General features: G+C 43.5%; 1 protein-coding gene and 1 long non-coding RNA gene across 2 annotated transcripts in view; one reads left to right on the forward strand and one right to left on the reverse strand.

Annotated features, from left to right (window-relative positions):
- LOC141133437 (complement C3-like) overlaps positions 1-21,587 on the reverse strand; it is a 363,837-nt gene that overhangs the window by 272,315 nt on the left and 69,935 nt on the right. Inside the window, exon 4 of the mRNA XM_073622825.1 lies at positions 20,946-21,016. Coding sequence (XP_073478926.1) covers positions 20,946-21,016 — 71 coding nt within the window. The remainder of the gene's footprint in view (positions 1-20,945; positions 21,017-21,587) is intronic.
- Positions 10,846-21,587, forward strand: part of LOC141133440 (uncharacterized) — a 45,039-nt gene continuing 34,297 nt past the window's right edge. The window contains exon 1 of the long non-coding RNA XR_012243075.1: positions 10,846-11,132. This is a non-coding gene — a long non-coding RNA (uncharacterized lncRNA). The remainder of the gene's footprint in view (positions 11,133-21,587) is intronic.

Raw genomic sequence — 21,587 nt, forward strand, 5'->3', positions numbered from 1 at the left:
TCTACCCTACAATCTACAAGGACTTCTCTGGTCCAAGACTATCCCACCACAAAAAATTAGACCCCTAAATCTCATCGTCACTCATACCCTTCAACTATGGAACAGACAAGCCTCTAAATTCAAATTATCCTCTGACATTCCCCCCTTGGCCTCCTTTCTAGGTGACCCTCGTTTCCCCCTCCCAGACAGAGCTCAAGATCAAAACTCTCTAACGAATTGGAAGTCACATAACCTAACACATTTAAAATCGCTCTCACACAACAATTCATTCCTCACTTTCTCCAGTCTACAAATAAAATATGATTTTCCACCTTCTGAACTAGAGAACTATACAAATATAAGACAATTCTATCAGAAATATCATTCACTTACACTTCATCCCCCCTATACACAATTTGAGCAAATTTGTATCTCTTTCCCCCAGATTATATAAAAGTTTAAATGAGACCAACATGCCTGAGAAGTCACATCCCACGCTACAATGGGAATCAGATCTAAATACCTCATTTACTCCTGATCAATGGGATACTATTTTTACAAATCTCCATAAATGTTCCAAAACAACCTCGATCAGAGAATCATCCATCAAATTGCTCTATAGATGGTATCTTACCCCCGCTAAACTTAACTCATTCTATCCCTCACTATCCCCACTCTGCTTTAGGGGTTGCCCCTCTCAGGGTACACTTTTACATATCTTTTGGGATTGTCCCCATATAAAAAACACCTGGCATAAGGCTAGCATAATCATTGAAAAAATATCCGGTAGGAAGTTTTCTCTTACACCCCAAATATGTCGAACATCAGACTTTCTGAAAAAATTCACCACACGTTATATGACTCTATGCCTCTTTATCAAAAAAAGTGGACCCTCTGGGACACCACCTCTCTGATTTAGAAAAACTTCTATTTTATTTTCCTCATCTCCTCTCCTTAACACATACGTAATTGCCCTTCCTTCTTCCCTCCATGATAACTGGCATATTTATGACACTGTGCATTATTTAATCTGAATAACCATAACCCTTTTTTATTTCCTGTACAACATTCACTGTTAAAGATATTTGTATGCATACCTGTACCATCATTGTAATTGTTTTATACCTCAACCTTTTACATAATAAAAATCGTTTGTAAACAAAAAAAAAAAAAGGCCTGCTAGCAGCACCTTTTGAGCGGTGTATAAGCCGCTCCTGCCCATTGAAATCAATGGGACAGCACAGCTATACTACCGGCAAAACGCCGCTGCGGTGGCGTTTTTCGGGGGCGGATTTATATAAACCCCTTTTTGGCCACTAGCGGGGGATAAAACCGCTAGCAGCCTAATACCGCCAGTAAAGCGGCGCTAAAAATAGCGCCCTTTTACCTAAGGCCCCTTTCACACAGACGGACCTTTCAGGTCCGCCTCGGACCTGCGGACCTGAACGGACACTCCATAGACCTCTATGGAGGGTCGGATGTCAGTGGTGACATGTCCGCTGAAATCAGACCCACTACAATCCGAAAAGTGTAACGGAGGAAACACCTATTTTTCCATCCGTCCGCGGATCAGATCCCCCATAGAGGAGAGCAGCACTCTGACAGGTCCGTCCCTGCACAGTGTGCAGAGACAGACCTGTCATCTGCCTGCCCGGCTGACAGCTAATCGCGTGGTAAGGGGCCGGGATCTGCCCTTACTTCAATCTGTGATCACCCGAGTCTCAGTGACTCAGTGCACGCTGTGCGCCCTGCAGGGAGCACACAGGGAGCCCGTCCTATGACAGCCTCCCAGAAATTCAGGTCCACGCTGTGGCCGTCGTTTGGCTACAGCACAGACACTAAGTGGTTAATAGAAAAACAGATGCAGATTTCTAGGAATGTTTAGAGTCAAAGGCAACTGATGACTTTCTATTAAAGGTTTAAATGGGCCATTAACATGCATCACAATTGAACTTAGGAATGTGTCTTTGCAAAGTTAAACTAATTAAAATCTTTTCTTATTTTTGCTTGAGGATAGACTGCAGAGGGATTAGAAGTTTTGTCAGATGTCTACACCCCTGATAGGGTGAAGACACCTCCCAAATTTTGCCAATTTCTCATTCTAAATGATTCAATTCCTGTCACATAGCCAAACAGGAAGTGAGGGTAAAACCCTACCAATGTATGTCCTTGGGGACACACAGGTCAGTCTAAATAGTTTCCCCATTCGGGAAACTGCACTCTAGCATTTTGCCATGTACTGTACATCCCAAATTATTATGTATCTTGGGGTTTATTTACTATAAAGGTAAATCCACTTTGCACTACAAGTGCACTTATAAGTGCAGTTGCTGGAGATCCGAGGGGGACATGCAAAGAAAAAAAAACAGCATCTTTGTCTCTACATGATTGGATGAGAAAATCACCAGTGCTACCCCTCTGATTTTGATCAACTACACTTGTATTGCAGAAAGGATTTTCCTTTAATAAACCCCAAAATACCTATTAATTTGGGGTGTACACAACAAAGTGCTAGAGTGCAATTTGCATAATGGGGGTACTAGTTAGACTGACCTGTGTGTCCCCAAGGAAAAATATTGTTAGGGTTTTACTCTCACTTCCTGTTTGGCTATGTGACAGGAAGCGAAGCCAATTTTAAGAAAAAGGGACACAAAGCCCAACCTTAAAAAAAAAAAAATAAATAAAAATAAAAAATAAAAATCTTGATTTCCCTCAAATGTCCACAATTAGAAGAGGATTGTCTTCAGCTTGATTTTAGTTCAGTGCTTCTCAACCCTGTCCTCAAGTACCCCCCAACAGGCCATGTTTGCAGGTTTTCCTTCATCTTGCGCAGGTGCTTTAAATCAAAGTCAATGGTTTTGTATTTTGGACAGCTATTCTAGATAAGATAACATTTCCTAAACTTGTCCTGTCGGGAGGGTACTTGAGGACTGAGGCTGAAAACCACTGTTTAAAAAGAACATTGAATACTTACCACTCTGAAATGTTACTTTCCTGGTCACTATCCATGGCAGCATATGCACAATCCATGCATGTGCTACCATGAAGGCACCAGGAAAGTAATTTAAAACTAAAAAAAGGGATTTGTGTAAGACATGCCAATCAGCCTAGTTAAGCTGCAGCTGGGAAATCTGTTGCATGAAAAGAACACACATAAAACAAAAACATTTGAAACCATTTTATTGGTCCAAAAAAAACAAAAAAAACAAAAAAAAAAACAACAGGACTTGGAAAAGAAGTAAGGAAAGCAAAATACACACATGTATGATAATTTGAGACACTAACAGAATATGTTTGAGGTTTGACCCTTTTTCAGTGTAAATTAACAGGAGTTAAAAAGAGTGCACCCACAAAGGATTAAAACAACATTAGGCACAACATCTTAAGAAAGAATTTTAAAAATAATGCAGCACAGACAGTTAAATCAAAGTGAACGTAAAAACAAAAAAAATTTCATGGTAAAATAACCAACACACACACACACACACCGCTGACATCCGACGCTCCATAGGGATGAATGTATGTCCGTTTTTCATCCGAAAACGGAAGGATGAAAAACGGACATACGGATCGTCCATGTGAAAGAGGCCTAAGGATGTCCTTAACCACTTGCCGACTGCCTAACACAGATATGCTGCGGCAGAATGGCACGGGCAGGCAAAATCACGTACCTGGTACGTGATCTGCCTCCCGCGGGCGGGGGGCGCATTGCGCCCCCCCCAGTGCCTGAGGCGGTCAGCTTCGTTAGGGGAGCCATCCAGGCTTAGGGGGAGACAGCTCATTCGTGGCCACCCCCTCACGATTGCTCCCCCTGAATAAGATTCTTCCTCTGCTGCTGTATAGTAAAGAGCGGCAGAGGAAGTGATGTCATCACTCCTCGGCTCGGTATTTTCCGTTCCAGCGCTGAGGAGAGAAGACATCAATGTGAGTGCACAAAACATACACACACAGTAAAACACACCAGGCACACTTTTCACCGCCCATTACCCCCCAATCACCCCCCCCCCCCCGTCACAGTGACACCAATAGCAGTTTTTTTCTGATTACTGCATTGGTGTCAGTTTGTGACAGTTAGTGTGGTAGGGCAGTTAGTGGTAGGCCCCCTTTAGGGTACCCCCCTAACCCCCCCCTAATAAAGTTTTAACCCCTTGATCACCCCCCATTGCTAGTGTCACTAAGCAATCGTTTTTCTTATCGCTGTATTAGTGTCACTGGTGACGCTAGTTAGGGAGGTAAATATATAGGTTCGCCGTCAGCGTTTTATAGTGTCAGGGACCCCCATTTACTACCTAATAAAGGTTTTAACCCCTTGATTGCCCCCTAGTTAACCCTTTCACCAGTGATCACCGTATAACTGTTACGGGTGACGCTGGTTAGTTAGTTTATTTTTTATAGTGTCAGGGCACCCGCCGTTTATCACCTAATAAAGGTTTAGCCCTCTAATCGCCCGGCGGTGATATAAGTTAAGTTTTAGGGTCAGATAGGGTCTGCGTCGCACCAGGCAGCGTCAGGTTAGCGCCAGTACCGCTAACACCCACGCAAGCCCCATACACTTCCCTTAGTGACATAGTATCTAAACGGATCAATATCTGATCCGATCAGATCTACACTAGCATCCCCAGCAGTTTAGGGTTCCCAAAAACGTAGAGTTAGCGGGATCAGCCCAGATACCTGCTAGCACCTGCGTTTTGCCCCTCCGCCCAGCCCAGCCCAGCCCACCCAAGTGCAGTATCGATCAATCACTGTCACTTACAAAACACTAAACGCATAACTGCAGCATTCGCAGAGTCAGGCCTGATCCCTGCGATCGCTAACAGTTTTTTTGGTAGCGTTTTGGTGAACTGGCAAGCACCAGCGGCCTAGTACACCCCGGTCGTAGTCAAACCAGCACTGTAGTAACACTTGGTGATGTGGCGAGTCCCATAAGTGCAGTTCAAGCTGGTGAGGTGGCAAGCACAAGTAGTGTCCCGCTGCCACTAAGAAGAAGACAAACACAGGCCCGTCATGCCCGTCATGCCCTTCCTGCTGCATTTGCCAATTCTGATTGGGAACCCACCACTTCTGCAGCACTCGTACTTCCCCCATTCACATCCCCAACCAAATGCAGTCGGCTGCATGAGAGGCATTTTCTTTATGTCCTCCCGAGTACCCCTACCCAACGAACCCCCCCAGAAAAGATGTCGTGTCTGCAGCAAGCACGGATATAGGCGTGACACCTGCTATTATTGTCCCTCCTGTCCTGACAATCCTGGTCTTTGCATTGAGAGAATGTTTTGAACACTACCATACACTAGTTGAGTATTAGCGTAGGGTACAGCATTGCACAGACTAGGCATACTTTCACAGGGTCTCCCAAGATGCCATCGCATTTTGAGAGACCCGAACCTGGAACCGGTTACAGTTATAAAAGTTGCAGTTACAAAAAAAGTGTAAAAAAAAAAAAAAAAAAACCACATAAAAGAAATATATAAAATAAAAAAAAATAGTTGTCGTTTTATTGTTCTCTCTCTCTATTCTCTCTCTATTGTTCTGCTCTTTTTTACTGTATTCTATTCTGCAATGTTTTATTGTTATTATGTTTTATCATGCTTGCTTTTCAGGTATGCAATTTTTTATACTCTACCGTTTACTGTGCTTTATTGTTAACCATTTTTTTGTCTTCAGGTACGCCATTCACGACTTTGAGTGGTTATACCAGAATGATGCCTGCAGGTTTAGGTATCATCTTGGTATCATTCTTTTCAGCCAGCAGTCGGCTTTCATGTAAAAGCAATCTTAGTGGCTAATTAGGCTCTAGACTGCTTTTACAAGAAGTGGGAGGGAATGCCCCCCCCCCACCGTCTTCTGTGTTTTTCTCTGGCTCTCCTGTCTCAACAGGGAACCTGAGAATGCAGCCGGTGATTCAGCCAGCTGACCATAGAGCTGATCAGAGACCAGAGTGGCTCCAAACATCTCTATGGCCTAAGAAACCGGAAGCTACGAGCATTTTATGAGTTAGATTTCGCCGGATGTAAACAGCGCCATTGGGAAAGCATTTTATCACACCGATCTTGGTGTGGTCAGATGCTTTGAGGGCAGAGGAGAGATCTAGGGTCTAATAGACCCCAATTTTTTCAAAAAAGAGTACCTGTCACTACCTATTGGTATCATAGGGGATATTTACATCCCCTGAGATAACATTAAAAATGATTTAAAAAAAAAATGAAAGGAACAGTTTAAAAATAAGATAAAAAAACAAAAAAAAATAAAGAAAAAAAAAAGCACCCCTGTCCCCCCCTGCTCTCGCGCTAAGGCGAACGCAAGCCTCGGTCTGGTGTCAAATGTAAACAGCAATTGCACCATGCATGTGAGGTATCAACGCGAAGGTCAGATCGAGGGCAGTAATTTTAGCAGTAGACCTCCTCTGTAAATCTAAAGTGGTAACCTGTAAAGGCTTTTAAAGGCTTTTAAAAATGTATTTATTTTGTTGCCACTGCACGTTTGTGCGCAATTTTAAAGCATGTCATGTTTGGGATCCATGTACTCGGCCTAAGATCATTTTTTTTATTTCATCAAACATTTGGGCAATATAGTGTGTTTTAGTGCATTAAAATTTAAAAAAGTGTGTTTTTTCCCCCAAAAATACGTTTGAAAAATCGCTGCGCAAATACTGTGTGAAAACAAAAATGAAACATCCACCATTTTAATCTGTAGGGCATTTTCTTTATATATTTTTTTAATGTTTGGGGGTTCAAAGTAATTTTCTTGCAAAAAAAAAATAATTTTTTCATGTAAACAAAAATTGTCAGAAAGGGTTTTGTCTTTAAGTGGTTAGAAGAGTGGGTGATGTGTGACATAAGCTTCTAAATGTTGTGCATAAAATGCCAGGACAGTTCAAACCCCCCCAAATGACCCCATTTTGGAAAGTAGACACCCCAAGCTATTTGCTGAGAGGCATGTCGAGTCCATGGAATATTTTATATTGTGACACAAGTTGCGGGAAAGAGACATTTTTTTTTTTTTTTTTTTGCACAAAGTTGTCACTAAATGATATATTGCTCAAACATGCCATGGGAATATGGGAAATTACACCCCAAAATGCATTCTGTTGCTTCTCCTGAGTACGGGGATACCACATGTGTGAGACTTTTTGGGAGCCTAGCCGCGTACGGGACCCCGAAAACCAAGCACCGCCTTCAGGCTTTCTAAGGGCGTAAATTTTTGATTTCACTCTTCACTGCCTATCACAGTTTCGGAGGCCATGGAATGCCCAGATGGCACAAACCCCCCCAAATTACCCCATTTTGGAAAATAGACACCCAAAGCTATTTGCTGAGAGGTATAGTGAGTATTTTGCAGACCTCACTTTTTGTCACAAACTTTTGAAAATTGAAAAAAGAAAAAAAAATATGTTTTTCTTGTCTTTCTTAATTTTCAAAAACAAATGAGAGCTGCAAAATACTCACCATGCCTCTCAGCAAATACCTTGGGGTGTCTACTTTCCAAAAGGGGGTCATTTGGGGGGCGGTTGTGCCACCTGGGCATTCCATGGCCTCCGAAACTGTGATAGGCAGTGAAGAGTGAAATCAAAAATTTACACCCTTAGAATTCCTGAAGGCGGTGATTGGTTTTCGGGGCCCCGTACGTGGCTAGGCTCCCAAAAAGTCCCACACATGTGGTATCCCCATACTCAAGAGAAGCAGTTAAATGTATTTTGGGGTGCAATTCCACATATGCCCATGGCCTGTGTGAGCAATAAATAATTTAGTGAAAACTTTGTGCAAAAAAAAAAAAAAAATTTGTCACATTCCCGCAACTTGTGTTAAAATATAAAATATTCCATGGACTCAACATGCCTCAAAGCAAATAGCTTGGGATGTCTACTTTCCAAAATGGGGTCATTTGGGGGGGGTTTATGCCATCTGGGCATTTTATGGCCTTCAAAACTGTGATAGGTAGTGAGGAGTAAAATCAAAAATTTACGCCCTTAGAAATCCTGAAGGCAGTGATTGGTTTTTGGGGCCCCGTACGCGGCTAGGCTCCCAAAAAGTCCCACACATGTGGTATCACCGTACTCAGGAGAAGCAGCTGAATATATTTTGGGGTGCAATTCCACATATGCCCATGGCCTGTGTGAGCAATATATCATTTAGTGACAACTTTTTGTAATTTTTTTTTTTTGTCAATATTCAATCACTTGGGACAAAAAAAATTAATATTCAATGGGCTCAACATGCCTCTCAGCAATTTCCTTGGGGTGTGTACTTTCCAAAATGGGGTCATTTGGGGGGGTTTTGTACCGCCCTGCCATTTTAGCACCTCAAGAAATGACATAGGCAGTCATAAACTAAAAGCTGTGTAAATTCCAGAAAATGTACCCTAGTTTGTAGACGCTATAACTTTTGCGCAAACCAATAAATATACGCTTATTGACATTTTTTTTACCAAAGACATGTGGCCGAATACATTTTGGCCTAAATGTATGACTAAAATTTAGTTTATTGGATTTTTTTTATAACAAAATTAGAAAATATCATTTTTTTTCAAAATTTTCAGACTTTTTCCGTTTATAGCGCAAAAAATAAAAACCGCAGCGGTGATCAAATACCATCAAAACAAAGCTCTATTTGTGGGAAGCCTCCCCTCTACTTGGTGGTGGTTTCTCTTCACAAGTGTATACATTTCCTCGCACGTAGACTGGGAATAGATTCACATCCACTATTATTCATGGACTTTTTTTAATTTACAGAGTATTGATTTTGCACATCATTTTATTCAGTACATTTATGTTGTTATTCCAGTGTCATTTTGATTTATGTATGGATTGCACTGGGCACATCATCAGAAGACGCCACGGAGGAAGAAGCCGGACGAGAACACCGGAGGAAGAACCAGAAGAACCAGAAGAAGAAGAAGATGGAGGAAGAAACCGAAGGAAGATAGAAGATAGAAGAAAGAAGATAGAAGAAAGAAGATGGAAAGAAGAAGCATTTAAATAAAGGAATTGTCAAAAACTGTCTCTTGTCATTTTTAACATTTTTGACAGTTTTTTGTGAAATGGTAGGGGTAAGTACCCCCTTACCATTTCACACAGGGGGGAGGGCCGGGATCTGGGGGTCCCCTTGTTAAAGGGGGCTTCCAGATTCCGATAAGCCCCCCTCCCGCAGACCCCCACAACCACTGGGCAAGGGTTGTGGGGATGAGGCCCTTGTCCTCATCAACATGGGGACAAGGTGCTTTGGGCAGGACCCCAAAGCACCCTCCCAATGTTGAGGGCATGTGGCCTGGTACGGTTAAGGAGGGAGGGCGCTCTCTCGTCCCCCCCTCTTTTTCTGTGGCCTGCCAGGTTGCATGCTCGGATGAGGGTCTGGTGTGGATTTTTAGGGGGACCCCACGCCATTTAAAAAAAAAATTTGGCGCAGGGTTCCCCTTAAAATCCATACCAGACTTGAAGGGCCTGGTATGGATTTTGAGGGGGACCCCACGCCATTTTTTTTTGGTGTGGGGTTCCCCTTAATATCCATACCAGACCTGAAGGGCCTGGTATTAAATTTCGGGGGAACCCCACGCATTTTTTTTTCAGAATTTTGTTTGTTTTCTTAATGCTGTTTTTATCAATTAACTTTTATGTGTATTGCCGGACCGACATTTCATTATAGCCGCAAAGTGAACCAGCGTAAAAAAAAAAAGAAAAAGGTGAGAGGTGCACCCGTTCAACCTATGCAAATGTATTTACGTTGCTTGACATTTACTAATATTTTGCCGGCGCACTGAACCAAAGCATTTGAACAAGCGCAAATGCTGTTTGAGCATGCGCAGTGTATAAATTCACCTCCCGCAGCTCTAAATGTATTTGCCGGCGCTGCTGGCTTGTTCAGAGAAAGTCACTTTCTCATTCTATTTTGGCCATATTTGTTAGTCGGACAGTTAGTACTACACTTCCCCACATCACCCACATCACCCCTATAATATTGGCACTTCCAGCTTATTTAAATTTGAAGATAAAGACGCCGTGCGCCATGTCTATAGTGGCGTACCGATTGCCTCTTGCCGTGCGCCGGGAAGAGAATAGTAAATGGGGGATTGCGCTGTGTTACCGGTGCAAATGCTTTGTAAATACGAAAATGTCATTTGCGCATCAGCGTGCACCGCAAGTCATGACGCAAATGCTTCGTAAATCAGCCCCAAAGCCCCACTCCATATCAGTGAGAGGACAAGGGGACAATCGGAAAAGGTTACCTGACCCAAGGTACTACTTGTGAGCAGGACTGTTGGAGATGCAGTCACAAGTGTATGTTTAGTACCCATATTGACTCCAGGATGGCAGATGGGTTAGAATGGGTTTTCCCCAAATAAACTGTTCAGCAGGAGACTCACATTCATGGTGCCTAACAAGGACAAAGTTATGGACACTAGAATGTGTTGTCTTTGCTAAGTCCCTTTGCCATAAGTACTTCTACAAGGACTCTTGTTTAAGAGCCAAACAGAAAGTTTATTTGCCAACGGGCAGATGGGTTCATTTGATGAGCATGTCTGTTCAGGGTGCACTCTGCAGGAATCTGTTAGACTCCTTTTGAGGGAGTGATGACCCTAACAGAAACATACATGCAAAAAAGGAAAAGGATCTTGTATATTTGATTGATTACCCAATAGTGGATAATAACCCCCTCTGTTTGGTAATGTGTAGCTAGTAGTAGTTAGAAATATTTGATGTCTTCTTTTAGGTATATTGAAGATGTGACGGCTGTCTATCTAACAGATGAAGGCCTGTGCTAAGCAGAGTATTCCTCCTGAGGGAGCAGTGCTTTGGTTTCCCTTATATGGAATGTTAGCTGTAGGGATCTACAGTCAGGCTATGTAAATTGTATAAGAGAACACTATAAATAACAGTAGTTCCGCGCTTAGGAAAGGAAGGAAGAAAAGAACTGCAGCCCCCCTGACACAGAATATCACCTTTTCACACCTTTTCAACACATTGCAGGAAGCATGTCATGTCTTTCTCACTCTATCATCATCATCCCTTAGAGAACCTAAAAACATATGGATGTTTAATACTGAGAATACCGCAACATCAAAGAAGGATATACAACATTGGGCTGAGGACCGTTTCCTGGGTTCATCATCGCTGGAGTCTGTCTGCATGCCTTCTACCCCTGCAGAGGTTGGGCAGTCCGGTGAGTGAGAGCACGAGTGGGGGTGTAGTGGAAGACGGGGAACACTTGCTGCACTAAGAATACAGTCTTTCCATTAGAGGGACACATCCAAGGATTTTTTCTGTACACAAATTTTTGGGACACTGTTTTCATCATTATTTAAAAAAATTTTTTCAGTATATCTTATATAATTTTATCACTTGATTTGTGAACTGAACTTTTCACGTATTTACGTTGGGGACTTTACTCTAATGGTTTAATTGTTTAATAAGTTTGTACCATATATTTTTTCATCACACTTGGAACGTTTACAGATTCTTATTTTCATAGGTAGTTTTGGGTACATATATATATATATATATATTTTTTAGCACATTGCACTTTATTGTATAGCATTGGTTGGTGGAGCTTTTTGCACTTAATTATAGCTCCCAAGAGCACATTGCACTTTATTGTATAGCACTGGTTGGTGGAGCTTTTTGCACTTAATTATAGCTCCCAAGAGCACATTGGTTGCAATTAAAAACAATTCATTTTCATATATGCTTTTTTTATATGTATTTTAAAGGGACCACATTTTATGCACATATAGCCGAACAGCGCCAATTCCCCTTTCTTATAAGAGAACACTATGTTGTGCTGTTATCGTGTACAGTGATATTGATGTCATTCAGGGGTGGATCCGGGGGGGGGCAACGGGGCAATTGCCCCCTCCGAGAGATTTGTGACAGACCAGTCAGCGTATGAGTGAGCGGGCGGGAGGCCGAGTGTGCCGGTTAACGAGCAGGCGGGCCATGTGAGAGAGAGCCTGAGCGGGCATGTCGGCGGACAAGTGGGGGGGTTGCCAGCCGAGTGTGCATGTTAACGAGCGGGCAGGTCGGCGCTGGCGGACGAGTGAGGGGGGGGTCGCCAGCTGAGTGTGCGGGCGTGCAGGGCAGACATTGAGTGAGGGGGCGGGCCGGTCCACAGGTGACCGGAGAGACTGGCCAGTCAGTGAGCTGGCGAGCGGGGAGCAGAGAGATGACATCATCTCTCACCGCCCACCCTGCATCACTGCAGTTCCGCCCTCACTGTACAGCCGTGGGCAGCAGAGAGATTATATCATCTCTCTGCTGCCTGCCTTCACTCTGACAATCTGAACCTTAGCAGGCAAATGACAATGAGCAACATGTGGCAGGTGACGTGGCAAGTGTAATCCGCAATGTGTGGCAGGTGACGTGGCATAACAATCAGCAACATGTGGCAGGTGACGTGGCAAGTAACAATCAGCAACAGGTGACGTGGCAAGTGTAATCTGCAATGTGTGGCAGGTGACGTGGCAAGTAACAATCAGCAACATGTGGCAGGTGACGTGGCAAGTGTAATCCGCAATGTGTGGCAGGTGACGTGGCAAGTAACAATCAGCAACATGTGGCAGGTGACGTGGCAAGTAACAATCAGCAACATGTGGCAGGTGACATGGCAAGTAACAATCAGCAACATGTGGCAGGTGACGTGGCAAGTGTAATCCGCAATGTGTGGCAGGTGACGTGGCAAGTAACAATCAGCAACATGTGGCAGGTGACATGACAAGTGTAATCCGCAATGTGTGGCAGGTGACGTGGCAAGTAACAATCAGCAACATGTGGCAGGTGGTGTGGCAAGTAACAATCAGCAACATGTGGCAGGTGGCGTGGCAAGTGTAATCCGCAATGTGTGGCAGGTGACGTGGCAAGTGACAATCAGCAGCATGTGGCAGGGAACATGGCAAGTGACAATCCGCAGCTTGTGGCAGGGACGTGGCAAGTGACAAGCTGCATCTGAAGGCAGGTCGACGTGGAAAGTGACACACTCGGGGCTCCCACTGATTCTGCATTATGGTGAGTTGAACCATTTCATTTTATATTACAATGTAATAATATAAATAATGCTCTTCAATCATCCTGACACCATAACAACCATGGTGCAGTGATGATGAAAGCGCTAGCACCAGCCATTGCCTCGATAAATTGCCTGCAAAAAATATTATTTTCTGACAGTGCCCCTCCCGAGACTAGACTCTGGATCCGCCCCTGATGTCATTCCTGTTTCAAGTTTATTTCCTTTTCTCCATTTGATGTAATGAGATGCTTTTTCCTCCTTAAACTTAAGGAGGTACTCTAAAGTCATTCTCCACAACTGGGGACAGTTGTGATTCAAGTGGGGTGTGTATGTAGCGGGCACCTAATTTCATTTAGGTGACTCCTTTTTCATAGTTGCCAACTTTGAAAAAAAATTTTTAGGGACACTTTTTTGTCTGTAGGCGGAGTCTTGTTTTAATTAGGGGGCGGGCATGCATTTGTGGGCGTGACAAAGGGGAAAAGCAAAAATGTGGCGCGGCGAATAATGGGCATGGTTTATTTGGAATAGTGGGCGTGTCTTAAATGGGCGTGACTCAAAGGGTGTGTGGTTAGAGTCTGAGATGAATGAGGGATGGAGAGGGAAAGGGGGGGAGAGGGATGGAGGGACAGCAGCCCCAAATCCTACACAACAATGGAAATATGTGTATTCTAGAAAGTTTAACAATCAGCAGATAAAGATACTCCAAACACCTGGTAGTAGCACTTCAATCATCCCGGCACCATGGTTCAATCAACCCTGCCACCAGCCTTCCGTCCTTGCGTCAGATGTCCCAGCAGAGTCCGTCCTTGCATCAGGTGCCCCCAGCAGAGTCCGTCCTTGCATCAGGTGCCCCCAGTGGAGACCCCCTTACATCAGATGTCCCCAGCGGAGCCCCCCTCACATCAGGAGTCCCCAGCGGAGCCCTCCTCACACCAGGAGTCCCCAGCGGAGCCCCCCTCACACCAGGAGTCCCCAGCGGAGCCCCCCTCACACCAGGAGTCCCCAGTGGAGCCCCCACTCACACCAAGAGTCCCCAGCGGAGCCCCCCCTTACACCAGGAGTCCCCAGCGGAGCCCCCCTCACACCAGGAGTCCCCAGCGAAGCCCCCCTCACACCAGGACTCCCCAGCGGAGCCCCCCCTCACACCAGGAGTCCCCATTGGAGACCCCTCTCACATCAGGAGTCCCCAGCAGAGCCCCCCTCACATCAGGAGTCCCCAGCGGAGCCCCCTCTCACACCAGGAATCCCCATTGGAGCCCCCCTCACATCAGGAGTCCCCAGCGGAGCCCCTCCTCACATCAGAAGTCCCTAGCGGAGCCCCTCCTCACGTCAGGAGTCCCCAGCGGAGCCCCCCCTCACATCAGGAGTCCCCAGCGGAGCCCCCCTCACATCTGGAATCCCCAGCGGAGCCCCCTCACATCAGGAGTCCCCAGCGGAGCCCCCCTCACATCAGGAGTCCCCAGCGGAGCCCCCCCTCACATCAGGAGTCCCCAGCGGAGCCCCTCTCACATCAGGAGTCCCCAGTGGAGCCCCCCTCACATCAGGTGTGCCCAGTGGAGCCCCCCCTCACATCAGGTGTCCCCAGTGGAGCCCCCCTCACATCAGGTGTCCCCAGTGGAGCCCCCCTCACATCAGGTGTCCCCAGTGGAGCCCCCTTCACATCAGGTGTCCCCAGTGGAGCCCCCCTTACATCAGATTCCCCCAGCGGTGCGCCCCCCCTACGTCAGGTGTCCTAGTAGGAGGATACTGTCTCCCCTCACCGGCCGCATGGCTAGAACCCCCGCCCCTTTCCATAACAGACTGGCAGCGGGGCGGGGGGTAGGCGATGCAGGAACTCCATCTAGCCCCCCCCAGCCGTCTTCCTGGTCTTCTTAAAAATGGTGGCCGGTGGAGACAATGTCTAGCGGCGGAAGGCGGCAGCGAAAATCCGTGAAGAACCGGATTTCTCTGGGCATTTACCGGGAAACAACAAAATCGGGAATGGAGTCTAAATCCCGGGAATGTCCCGAGAAATCCGGGACAGTTGGTACCTATGCTTTCTCTAGCTTACAGTTTCAGATAAAATTTAGTCAGGCTTGTACTATTATATCAGGCCTGGTTGTTTATTTGGGAACTGGGAGTGTCAGTGTAGTGCAGGATGTGGCCACCTGTGCTTGGACCCAGAGAGGCCTCCTCTTGCTTTCAAATGAAATGGTTTTGGAAGAGATGTTGGACTTGGGATCTGAGTGACAGGCAGCTTATAGGTGAGTTCTGGCCAATCATTAATTTGTTTGGCAGGACTGTCATAAAAGCTGGGGTCACATGACAGCTAGAGTTCCTGGCGTTCCTGAGTTCAGCAAGGGAGAGCCGTCAGGGAGAGGTTACCCTGTGGGGAGCCAAGCGGAGCCCCCCCACCCCCCTATGGGGAGGGTGGGGGGCCCCGGGATCCACAGAAGAGTTGATGACACTGGACAGTATTTAGTCCCTGGTGTCGCTGAATGCCTCTATAGGAAAGTGAGCGTGCAAGTCTACAGGAGAGAAAGTACAGAGAAACGCTCATGGAAGAAATAGCAATTAAGTGGACTACATCTGGGCAGTCAATTGTTCGTGAGTGGAACATGGACTATCGATCAAGTGAGTGAAGGGTACTACCAGAGGCTGAGGGATGTTGGTACGCAAGTCAGTGAGACAGGCGGTGATGGCCTGTGACTTTGGGTTCAACAATGCCCCAGGATTCCAATCAGTCAGGCGGGAGGAATTATTCAGAGTAATCCCTTCCTTAGCTCAACTTGGAAGTACCATACAGATGGGAAGTAGTGGTAAAAAAGCAGCAGTAAAGCTCCCAGCACAAGTAGAGATATAGACTGTTCTTAAAAAGTTCTGCAGGTGAAGAAGTTATTCAGAGTGACTCTTTACCATATATTCTTTAGTAAATCTACTTCCGTCTTCCCCACTGAAGAAATCATTCAAAGTGATTTCTCATAGTCTGCATTGTTCTGAGTCTTTGCATGAGAGGCAAAGAAAAGATATTGAAGCAACCAAAGAGCATCTCAGAAAACCCTTCTCCTATCCCAGTTCATGTTATGTTATTAAAGCAAGAGAAAAGTACAATATGGACTGTTTCTACTTTTATGGGCTGCGATGGGCTAGGTGGAAAATGTGATTTAAAGATATAATTTATAAACAACAGCAAGTTCTACATATGACAAGAAATAAGTATGCTCCCCAGCACCATCTAGTGACTATCATAAGAAATAAGTATGCTCCTCATTTCCTAGGATAGTCACTAGATGGAGCTGGGGAGCATACTTATTTCTTGTCATAGTTACTAGATGGTGCTGAGGAGCATACTTTTTTCTTACCATAGTCACAAGATGGCGCTGGGGAGCATACTTATTTCTTATGATAGTCACTGGATGGCACTGAGGAGCATACTAATTTCCTATGATAGTCACTAGATGGCGCTGAGGAGCATACTTATTTCCTATGATATTCACTAGATGGCGCTAAGTATGCTCCTCAGCGCCATCTAGTGACTATCATAGAAAATAAGTATGCTCCTCAGCGCCATCTAGTGACTATCATAGAAAATAAGTATGCTCCTCAGCGCCATCTAGTAACTATGACAAGAAATAAGTATGCTCCCCAGCTCCATCTAGTGACTATCATAGAAAATAAGTATGCTCCTCAGCGCCATCTAATGACTATCATAAGAAATAAGTATGCTCCTCACCTCCATCTAGTGACTATCATAGGAAATAAGTATGCTCCTCAGTGCCATCTAGTAATTATGACAAGAAATAAGTTTGCTCCTCAGCTTCATCTAGTGACTATCATAGGAAATACATATGCTCCTCACCGCCATCTAGTGACTATCATAGGAAATAAGTATGCTCCTCAGTGCCATCTAGTGACTATCATAGGAAATAAGCATGCTCCCCAGCTCCATCTTGTGATTATCATAAGAAATAAGTTTTCTCCTCAGCGCCATCTAATGCCTATAATAAGAAATAAGTATGCTCCCCAGTGCCATCTAGTGACTATCATGAGAAATAAGTATGCTCTTCAGCGCCATCTAGTACTATCATAAGAAATAAGTATGCTCCTCAGCGCCATCTAGTAATTATGACAAGAAATAAGTTTGCTCCCCAGCTTCATCTAGTGACTATCATAAAAAATAAGTATGCTCCCCAGTGCCATCTAGTGACTATCATAGGAAACAAGTATGCTCCTCAGCACCATCTAGTGACTATCATAGGAAATACATATGCTCCTCAGTGTCATCTAGTGACTATCGTAGGAAATAAGTAGTCACTCAATGGCGCTGAGGAGCATACTTATTTCCTACGATAGTCACTCAATGGCGCTGAGGAGAATATCATAGGAAATAAGTAACCTTTGCAGCTTAAGATGGCTTTTTGTGATAATACACAGAGGATCTAAAAATTTCCAAAAGTCCTTAAAATAAATTAGTCCATATGTTACTGGAGCCAGACCTATTGTAAAGGGTTATGACTGGGTGTCCGTGTTGGAGCAGAAGGAGACTGTATGCAGTGAGAGAGGGGAGAAGAAAGCGGCGCCAATCTGAGTGTAACGTAGGGTTAAAAGCATTATGTTTTAATGGGTAGTATTATGCCTTTTACACACTGCAGCTTGAGAAAGCTCAGTACAGCTTTTTATTTTTTACTGAGCTAAAATACAGCCCATTCATTGTAATGTGCGTATGCACACAGGTGTGTAAATAATTCTAATAGTGTATTCTTCAGTAATTTTTTTTGCTTTTAAATATGCTTTTTTGGTCAGTAATTTACACCTTGTAAGCACAAATGCCCATTTACATATTGTAAAGAACGAGAACAAGTTTGCGTGAAATTGCACAAAGGCATATATACGCAAAAATACATACAAAAAAAAAAAGTCTGCAAAAAGGGACCCACGTGGATATATGTACTACATGCTTCTTTACCTCTACCTAAATGTGAGTCTAATACTACCCATTAAAACGTGATGCTTTTAACCCTAAACTACATTCAGATTGGTGCTGCTTTTCTCTCCCCTTTTTAGTAGTCGTAGTAGTAGTAGTAGTAGTAGCCTCAAAATCACTAAGAAGTTGTACCACATAACTGGTCGTAGTAGTAGCAATAGAAGTAGTAATAGTGGCTATAGTAGCAGTAATAGAAATAGTAGTAGTAGTAGAAACAGTAGTAGAAGTAGTAGTAGTTGTAGTATTAGTAAAAGTAGTAGTAGTTGTAGTAGAAGTAGTAGCCATAGAATCGCCTCAAAATCACTAAGAAGTTGCACTACATAACTAGTCGTAGTAGTTGTAATAATAGTAGAAGTAGCAGTAGTAGAAGTGGAAGTAGTAATAGTAGCCATAGAAGTAGTAGTAGTAGTAATAGTAGCAGTCATATTAGTAGTAGTAGCAGTAATAGAAATAGTAGTAGTAGTAGTTGTAGTAGTAGTTGTAGTAGAAGTAGTAGCCATAGAATGGCCTCAAAATCACTAAGAAGTTGAACTACATAACTAGTTGTAGTAGTCGTAATAATAGTAGAAGTAGCAGTGGAAGTAGTAATAGTAGCCATAGAAGTAGTTGTAGTAGAAGTAGTAGTAGTAGTTGTAGTAGAAGTAGTAGCCATAGAATCACCTCAAAATCACTAAGAAGTTGCACTACATAACTAGTCGTAGTAGTTGTAATAATAATAGAAGTAGCAGTAGTAGCAGTGGAAGTAGTAATAGTAGCCATAGAAGTAGTAGTAATAGTATCAGTCGTCATAGTAGTAGTAGCAGTAATAGAAATAGTAGTAGTAGTAGTAGTAGTAGTAGTAGTAGCCATAGAATCGCCTCAAAATCACTAAGAAGATGCACTACATAACTAGTCGTAGCAGTGGAAGTAGTAATAGTAGCCATAGAAGTAGTTGTAGTAGTAGTAGTAGAAGTAATAGTAGTTGTAGTAGAAGTAGTAGCCATAGAATCACCTCAAAATCACTAAGAAGTTGCACTACATAACTAGTCGTAGTAGTTGTAATAATAGTAGAAGTAGCAGTAGTAGCATTGGAAGTAGTAATAATAGCCATAGAAGTAGTAGTAATAGTAGCAGTCGTAGTAGTAGTAGCAGTAATAGAAGTAGTAGTAGTTGTAGTAGCCATAGAATCGCCTCAAAATCACCAAGAAGTTGCACTACATAACTAGTCATAGTAGTCTTAATAATAGTAGTAGTAGTAGCAGTGGAAGTAGTAATAGTAGCCATAGAAGTAGTAGTAGTAGTAGTAGAAGTAGTCGTAGCAGTAATAGAAGTAGAAGAATAAGTAGTAGTAGTAGAAGTAGTAGCCATAGAATCGCCTAAAAATCGCTAATAAGTTGTACTACATAACTGTTGTAATATGTTGTTAGATTTATGTGGGATTTTATATTATTATTATTATATATATGTACACATACAGTACAAGATTGACCAGGCCAGATTTCAGTTGAAGGTGGTGCAGGCCACATTGGTATCTGTTAATCTAATTACACATATCAAAGGGGGACTTGTTGATTAAAGGGGAAGTGGCCAAACATGATTTACTCCACATATCAAAGGGGACATATAGTGACTCTGGGCTATGTTAATGTTAATATGCAAGAATGCAAAGTAGGACAGTTTATGACTGCAGCTGTTTACGTCTGTCCCTCTGAAAGACAGAAGCAGATCAAAGGCCTAATGGAAACGGCCAATCAAATTGCTCAGCCATTCAGTGTATAGGGAATAGGGATGATCCGAACACCCCCCTGTTCGGTTCGCACCAGAACATGCGAACAGGCAAAAAATTTGTTCGAACACGCGAACACCGTTAAAGTCTATGGGACATGAACATGAATAATTAAAAAAGTGCTAATTTTAAAGGTTAATATGCAAGTTATTGTCATAAAAAGTGTTTGGGGACCTGGGTCCTGCCCCAGGGGACATGGATCAATGCAAAAAAAGTTTTAAAAACTGACGTTTTTTCGGGAGCAGTGATTTTAATAATGCTTAAAGTGAAACAATAAAAGTGTAATATTCCTTTAAATTTCGTAGCTGGGGGGTGTCTATAGTATGAATGTAAAGGGGCGCATGTTTCCCGTGTTTAGAACAGTCTGACAGCAAAATGACATTTCAAAGAAAAAAAGTCATTTAAAACTACTCGCTGCTATTAATGATTTTCCGGTCCGACAATACACATAAAAGTTCATTGATAAAAACGGCATGGGAATTCCCCACAGGGGAACCCAGAACCAAAATTTTTAAAAAAATGGCCCTTCAGGTCTGGTACGGATATTAAGGGGAACCTCGGCCAAAATTTTTTAAAAAAATGGCATGAGGTCCCCCTCAATCACTGCTCCCGAAAAAATGGCCATTTTTAAAACTTCTTTTTGCATTGATCCATGTCCCCTGGGGCAGGACCCGGGTCCCCAAACACTTTTTATGACAATAACCTGCATATAAGCCTTTAAAATTAGCACTTTTGATTTCTCCCATAGACTTTTAAAGGGTGTTCCGCGGCTTTCGAATTTGCCGTGAACACCCCAAATTGTTCGCTGTTCGGCGAACTGGCGAACGGCCGATGTTCGAGTCGAACATGTGTTTGACTCGAACTCGAAGCTCATCCCTAATAGGGAATATAACCTGGCGTTCAGTCTATTCACGCTGTGTGATTATGAAGGCACAGGTCTAGGAAACATGGGGCTCTGAAGGCTTAGTATTCGTTGTCAAATTTACTCTGTTGGATTTTGTCATCTGTTGCAAGACTTTGTTCTGTGTTGGAGGTCAATAAAGTGCATCTCTCTGGAAGAATTTAGATTAGAAGATTATAATAACTACTAATTAATTATCTACCCACTATACTATATCACTACAATAATCACACCTAAAATCGGACCAAAATTGCATTGAACCAGGTCTAAATGAGCCTTTAAAAATAAAGTAAAGTCCTGTTTAAAAGCAGACAACACAAAATACAAGAGATACTTTGTACTTACCAGAATGTCTACTTGCACCGACTTGTTTGTTGGCTGCATGTTGGAATTTACAGGATAAAGTCTATATTTAACTAAAGGAACAGAAGAGAGACCACAATACAATCAGATGGCTGGAATGGGACAGATTTGATCTTCTATATTCAAATCCTTTCTATTAACATACAACATTTTTCTTTTTTCCTTTTTGATGTCATGTATGGACTATCATTTATATACATAAGTGAAAGGGCCAATCTGGACAGGATTGTATGTATAACACACCACTTGTCTGATCAATATATGTCACTTTCTGTATAAGTCACTGTATATTAATGTACATGTATAGCGCAGCACTTTTTAACTTTCTATCAGTGGCGGAAGTATAGGGGTCGCGAGGTCGCCTGGGCCCCATGCTACAGGGGGCCCCCCTGTTTATCTTGATAGGAGGAGCGGCTGAGACCGATCTTCCCATCGTCAGCCGAACTGTAATCAGCACTGTGCAGGGAGCTTGTCACACTGATCTAAAGTGAAAGCACAGTGTGTGCTGTGCTCTTTGTCTCTCCCTACAGTGCAGTACCCGGCAGGAAGAGGTAAGGTAAAGCACTGCCGTTTTTTAAAAGGCTTTCCGTATGTGTGTATGTGTGTGTTCTTATATGTGTGTTC

This window comes from Aquarana catesbeiana, linkage group LG03 (assembly GCF_042186555.1).
Source record: "Aquarana catesbeiana isolate 2022-GZ linkage group LG03, ASM4218655v1, whole genome shotgun sequence".
NCBI lineage: Eukaryota > Metazoa > Chordata > Amphibia > Anura > Ranidae > Aquarana > Aquarana catesbeiana.